We start from the raw sequence: 7,128 nt of genomic DNA on the forward strand, positions 1-7,128 counted from the left end.
TTAATTTGGTTATATCATTCATGGTTTGTGTGACAATAGACACATTGGAAATCATTTTATAAATGTTTCCATGAGTACCATGAAGTATCTATATAATAGCACATAATGGTTGAGTTATCCACATATCTTCTGAATGTGTTCAAGGAAGAATGAGTTGGCTCATTTAGAATTATAAGGTGAGAGTTTCTTAAATTAATTTCCCCTATGGCACATGGGGTGCACATAAAATCTGATGATTTGAGAAATTTTGCAACTTGTTAAGTTGTGACCAATAGAATTGTCAATAATTTTCTAATCATCCCCAAAACGGGATGGCTAAGGCTATAAGCTTAATATTTAATTTATTAGTACTTAGAAAATCATTGTGTACGCAAAAATATTGAGTATGAGTTGACCATACATTCAAAATCTATCAAATATCATGCCCGAAAAATAGGATATTGGACATCACTCTATATGTAATAATACAAGTATAGGCTAATGATATTCTGGTAATAATCAGGAGATTACATGAGGTCTCGAATATTAGTGATATATATATATATATATATATATATATATATATATATATATATATATATATATATATATATATATATATATATATATATATATATATATGCAAACATATCTTGGATGCAAAGATATTGACCAACCTTTTCTTGCACTAGATTTTTGGTTCTCCTTCTGAGGAAGATTTGAGAACAATCATTTACCAGAATAGTTTCCAGTTATAAGTTTGCAGTTTTTCAAATTTATCCCAATGACTTCTTTGCCTTTTTAATAAATTTGTGGTGTGGTTTGACCATATGTTTGAGGGTTTGGTAATCATAGGTACGATGTATAAATAACCACACGTTTGACAAACTTGAGAGTTGTCTTTAATCGTTTGAAAACGATATATTCCCTATTAAGTAATAATTCCATCTTTGGTTGTATTTTAGCCTCCACTTGACTTTGAATACATCAGGGTTCTATTTTGTGACCAATGACTTGATTATTATTCACAATACTAGCAAGAATTTCAAATAATGGAATAGTACCCGTTGGGCGAATCTGATGATTTTATGAAATTCCATGTTTCTTCATCATGAAAATGAAATCCCATGAGATCTAAACTTAAAGTTGATTGAGTGACAAAAATGTGAGCTGCGATAGACTTGAGGTCTTGAGAAACAAATGGGTGATTATTCGCTATGTGCTCATGGCAGCATGTTTCTCTTAAGGGAAATAATCAAGGTTAATAAATATTCATCCATTATGTACTTAGTTTGATAACCAAGTGAAGTCGGTGACATATAAAATGCATATGTGAATCAATAGAATAGCCATGTGTTACATGAAATGATCATGCATTGTTTAATTTACCTCTTAGAGTAAAATAAAATATATGGATGAAATGATCTTGCTGAGCACAATCCGTAAAGGTGATGCTTGGTGAACATGGGGTGTAAACCTCCAATATAGTGCGTGCGATGAAATCGTTGCTAATGTTCTAGGCTTCATTCGTGAGAAAAAGTGTGACTTTAGAGTCACGACCAAACATAGACTTTGCAATTTTAACATGGTTTAGTCACTATGAAAATAATAGCCACAATGTGATGTGGATCTTGCAATACTGTTTGAGACACTTGTTATAAATTATGGTGTCCATCTTGAAGGATGGATGACACTATAATTAGAAATAGTGACGTAGGATCCATTGCCATGTGTTTTACCAATATAATAGAAGGTAATCATACGTATATGCAAATATTTCCATAGTTTCATATGACATATTCAAGCAAAATGTGCAAGAACATTATTTACTGTGAGAGTAAAATATTTTAGTGAACAACAACAATGAATGCTTCTTTGGAGCAAATTCTAGTACGGCTGATGCCTTATAGCCATATGTGTAGACCTCAATTTATATAGGATAACACTTTGAAGATAATCACCAATATGATGTAGATCTCGCAGTAATAGAAAACATAGTCTGATTTTTGTCAGTTGATGTTCATAATTCTATTACCTTATGTTATGCTATATTTAAGAAAATCACTTTAAAGGTAGTCATCTGTCAGACATGATGTAGACCTTGCAGTAATAGTGGATAGTCTGCAAAATTTTGCAGTAGATGCCAATATTACCTTATGATATTCTAAGGTAGTCACATCTAATATGAATATTAGGAAGAGCACTTTAAAGATAGTCATCTTGTTAAAATGACAAGGCGTAGATCTTACGTTAATGATGGATAATCCGCATATTATGCAGTAGATGCCATCAACACCTTGTGATTCACAAATAAATCTTAAAGTATAAATTGGATAAGAATTAGATCTTGAGGATCTAAATATCTAGTCTCTTGACTATTCTGAAGTTGTTCCGCCCAATATGTATTGTAGGTATTTATATGCGAATGTTAGAAAGTAGGATGGCTGAATAGAAATTCACCTAAGGGATAAGGCTGCCCCAATTTTTTCCTCATGTGCGGTGTGGTTACTAATTGAGAATTGAAGATTGAAGCCGCCACTTGAGAGTGATATTGCGCCATCGTTGCTTTGGCTCGCCGGCCAGGGATTGGAACCACGTGGTGGCTGGAGCCTAGCGCACATGCGACGAGGACGGTGCCGCCTGGGCCGCCACCGTGCCCAAGTGGGGCGGGGGAAACAGCGCCGCATGTGCGACGGCCGTTGGCCATCTCTTCTGCCGTGCTGCGATCCGCGCCGACGCGCCGTGCTGCTCCGCCAGCGTCGCCTTGTGCGTTCGCCGGAGGGCGTCGCCGCAGCGTACCAGCCGAGGGCCATGGCTTCGGATGCGGACGAGCCGGAGGGCTTCGCCGCTGCCGTTGAAGGTCGGTGTCGTGCTCCGACCAAAAGGCTTGGACGCGCGTGGGGCGCAAGGCTGGGTCGGGCATTGCTGCGTTGTTGGCTACCATGGCCGCGTCCCGTCCCATCCGCGCTTGACGGAGCCGCCGGATTTCGCCGCGCCTGAGGGCGTTCTCGGCGGGTGGTTGCTGCGCCGAGCGCCGAGCGCCGCCCACTGTAGGGCGCCGCACCGGAAGGGCGGCCGCCGCTCGACGCCGATGGGTAGTGGTGTCGTCTGGCCCTCCGTTCATCCAGCCCCAGCCACTCATCTGAATCGCCGTGTGTGCTCTGAGTCGTCCTAGTCTCTGCCTCGCACTGATTGTGCGAGGATCATTGTCACAGCATTGGTAGCAATTTGTAAGAAGGAAAATCGAAAAAGAGTACCTGAGAAGATGCGATTCTACATACAAATTCTTTATCTTCTTGCCACAAGACGTAATGCCTTGATCTCATGTTTGGAGATTTTCTGTTACTGAGTGATGCGCCTGCATCCGCTTCTCTTCAGTAGACTGATGGTCCATTCTGAAGAGATTCTTGCATCGCATGCATGGTAGCATGGGTACATGAAAGAGGATCAATCATTAAGATTGTTGATCTTAATCACAAGAAGACAACCGAATTAGCAGTTTTCGTGTCCAGAAAGAGAGAGAAAATTGCGCCGGGAGGCAGCGATAATTGGCGTAACTAAACTGCCGTCGCAGTCTACGATCGACGTGCTTCCGCGGGCGGGAAGAAACACAACAGAATACGCATCTCATGCGTAGTGGACCAGATTAATTAGTGATCTATTTTGTTTAATTTGGTTTGGCGGTTCTCTGGTCATAGCATGGTTGGCTTGACTAGTTTCGAGTGTTTTTTTGCGTAAAACTATATATTGAAGAATTTTTAGGAAAGTAAGTTTAAAAGGTTTTAAAATATCAAATATTTAAAAAATATTTAAAATTGAAAAATGTTCGTAAATTACCGAAAACAATTGGCATTTGAAAAGCCATGGATATACAAACATAGTGGAATTTGAAAATTTAAACAAATTTTCAAATACAAAACCAATAAACAACTGATACATAAAAATAGAAATACAAAGAAGATAAATGAAGAAAAAAAATAAAAAAACAAGGCCCCGTGCCCCGCACTAGGTCGGTCCAAAAGTGTGCACACGTGCGGGCGTGGGTGGAAGGAAGGGAGGGCCGGAGGTGGCTAGGGGGTTGAGAGTTTGGTCAGTGTTCGCTCCCTACACATGGAATAGGAATTCGCCATATATAGTTGCGATGTTTTACTCCATTAGGCCCTGTTTGGGATGTCTTTTTTTACCAAATACACTTGTAAAAATAATACACACCTCCATCCATCGGTTTAGTTTTCAGCTGATTTTATACTATGACCGGTATAATACCTCTGTAAAATATTACACTTATAAAAATAAAACGGGATTCCAAGCAGGGCCTTAGATTTGCAATTAGCTTAATGTGTCATGAGGTATATATTCCTACTTGGATCCAGATTATCTTCTTTTCTTAGAGATGTGACCCAGTTTCACTTGTGGTATGAACTGTTTCTAAAAGTTCACCACACAACGTGTGAGAGGACTTTCAAAGCCGAGCTGAACTTATTTTCCGAATCTTGGCGAAAACAAACTTTTGAGTCTCAAAACATTATTATTCTTTTATCCATGTGGATTGTGTTTGGCTCAACCAAGTTTGGGTGAATTATCATGTAATTTATGTTCGGGTTTGAATTGTGTATCAGTAACATGCTTATGCATGCTATATAGTTGTCCCTTTTTTGGCATGTTCATATTAGTTGGTTAATGTTTCAAATATTTCCCTCCTTTTAGTAGGATTAAATTTTTATTTTTGTAAAAAAATACAATTAAGTTGTCTATATGTATCTTAAGGTGTAAAGTCCAGGATGATATAAAACTTCCATTTCTAAAATATAAATTTTTCATAAAGAATGCTCATCTGTGATATGCATAAGGATACGGTTCAACTTGCAAAAACATTTGTGCTACATAAACCCCGTTTATATTTTTTTTACATGGGAAAAGATTCGTTGCGCTTTGTGATACTAGTAAGCTTGCACGTGCAATGCACGTCTTGAATAATATAATTTCTTATTATATTTTAATAATAATGTGGTAATCTATTAACCATTTTAAATACAAATATTGACACATTTCATAATAACTACACCAAATATGCTCCTTCCTAAAATTTAAAGTTATATATACTCTAAGTCTGTTACCACGTCAATATAAACATGATACATTTCTAAACATGTAAAAAGTGCAACAATGCAAATATGTGGTATTGGGTGAAGTGCAACAATAATTTATAGAAAAAAGGAAATGGGTTAATTAGAGCATGAAAAGCATGAAAAGCATGAAAAGCATTTCTAGTCGTTCTTGTGTGAGTGCCACCAAATCTCCACATTCCATGTATAAATTATCTAGGTACGAGAGACCAAATGTCCACCTCCCAAAGTCTAACCAGAGACCAATCAAATACACAAAGCGGATCCCGGAATTAATAAAGTTCCAATATATAATCTTTTCCATCATTTTTTGCATTATATGTTAGTACAAAAGTTACAACGTTATGTATTACAAAATTATTTTTTTATAAAAATGATGATAAAATTTTACCTAACATATTTTATATACTCTCTTTTCTCAGAAAACAATCTGAAGCTCCTTTGTTTGTCATGAGCCAAATTTAGACTGCGCTATTAATATGTCATCTATTTAATAATGGGTGTAATAGTTCATAACCAATCAATGTGCAATACCTGATAACATCACACTACAATATTGATGCATGCACCAGCATGGGAACGGAAAGGACAGTCAAGCAAAAGATAGAAGTGCCAAGAATAGCCATATTTGAAACTACTCTTATCTTGAAGATCCCCCAAATATACAACCTATTAGCCGAATCACCTCTTGCTCCTCCGGTAGAAATCGCCTTCCCTTCTACATTTCCCCAATCTCATCCCTGCAACACAAATAACTACCTCCTTGAGAGGGCCATTCCTCAAAAACTTGAAGGGTATCAAAACAAACTGGTCCTGAGGACGGTTTACTTATGCTAAAGTTTTGGTAGCCAACATCTCCTTTTTGTCAGTTATCTCAACATGAGCTTCAACAACATGACCAATGTTATCCCTAAATGTTCGAGAAAAAGGATTTATGTTCCGAAAATTTGGAAAACAAAGCAAAACATAAATAACAATATGCAAGATAAAAAAAATTAGTATAACAAAAGAAATGTCTTACTTAGGTTTCAACAACATGGTAGCAGACTGTACAACCGTCTCTGCCCCTTGCCACAATTACAGGAAGCTCCTAAATGAAAGAACGATAAATAGCAGAAATGCATAAGCAAAACAACATAAATTCTACTCCCTCCGTTCCACAATTTAAGATTTTTTGCAAACTATGTTAGCTTGCAAAAAAGTCTTATATGTGGGATAGAGGGAGTAATAATCAACTATAACCCATGACAATATGATAGGTATTCAAGCAATCATGGTATTCTGTAATAAATTATATAAAAGACCAAACAAATATCTTGTAATAAACTTGCAGAACTTATTATATATTCATCCCGCGCTTGCACATATGACACTCCCAGATGCATAAGCCCAAAGAAAATATACGATGGGCTCCTAGAAAATATAAACATGTATCAACACCTCCTTCGACGCACATGTCCACGCCCTCAATTTTAGCACAGTATCCCACCCTTGTCACGGCTTATCCTTCTTCTCATTCTAGGCCCAATTTATCCTCCTCCCCGCTGTAAGCCATGGTGGCCGCGGTGTCCACCTGATCACAATGACCTATGCCTAGTCAATTACAAAGCGATCTCGGCATGAGGCAGGCAACGATCATCCACGCACTCCTAGGTCCAGCTTTGAGTGAAACAGATGTGTATCACAGGGCCGCAACAAGGACAATCTGGTACCCATGCGACGAGGTTTCTTCGGCTGACTATTAAGGAGTTCCCATGAACCACTTGCCATTAACCAGGTGACAATGCGGATAAATGAACGAAACATATGATTAAGTAATACACGGTATACATAGGTTAGGAATATGATATTTTTCATTCATGGTTTCTACAGGTTTAATCGATTCCTCTCTTGAAAAGTATAGCAAGCCATGATCTAATAGATGATTTTCGCTCTTATTGTTTTATGAGATTTTTCTATCTTTTATACATGATCAAATAAATAGACCATATGATTATACATACCATCTTTGAATGTCGTTGCA

At 37.6% G+C, this 7,128-nt stretch overlaps 1 protein-coding gene across 1 annotated transcript; it reads left to right on the forward strand.

Annotated features, from left to right (window-relative positions):
- The first annotated feature begins 2,377 nt into the window (after window positions 1-2,377).
- On the forward strand, window positions 2,378-3,281 carry LOC123397960. The gene has a single exon (XM_045092469.1). It carries the CDS (start codon window positions 2,599-2,601, stop codon window positions 2,977-2,979), a length of 381 nt encoding a protein of 126 aa, XP_044948404.1. The 5' UTR covers window positions 2,378-2,598; the 3' UTR covers window positions 2,980-3,281.
- The last annotated feature ends 3,847 nt before the right edge of the window (window positions 3,282-7,128 follow it).

The sequence above is a fragment of the Hordeum vulgare genome, chromosome 5H (genome assembly GCF_904849725.1).
Source record: "Hordeum vulgare subsp. vulgare chromosome 5H, MorexV3_pseudomolecules_assembly, whole genome shotgun sequence".
Taxonomy (NCBI): Eukaryota; Viridiplantae; Streptophyta; class Magnoliopsida; order Poales; family Poaceae; genus Hordeum; species Hordeum vulgare.

Bases quoted from the DNA above. Each gene is read 5' to 3' on its own strand.
- LOC123397960 (XM_045092469.1), top strand. From the start codon at position 2,599: ATGCGACGAGGACGGTGCCGCCTGGGCCGCCACCGTGCCCAAGTGGGG.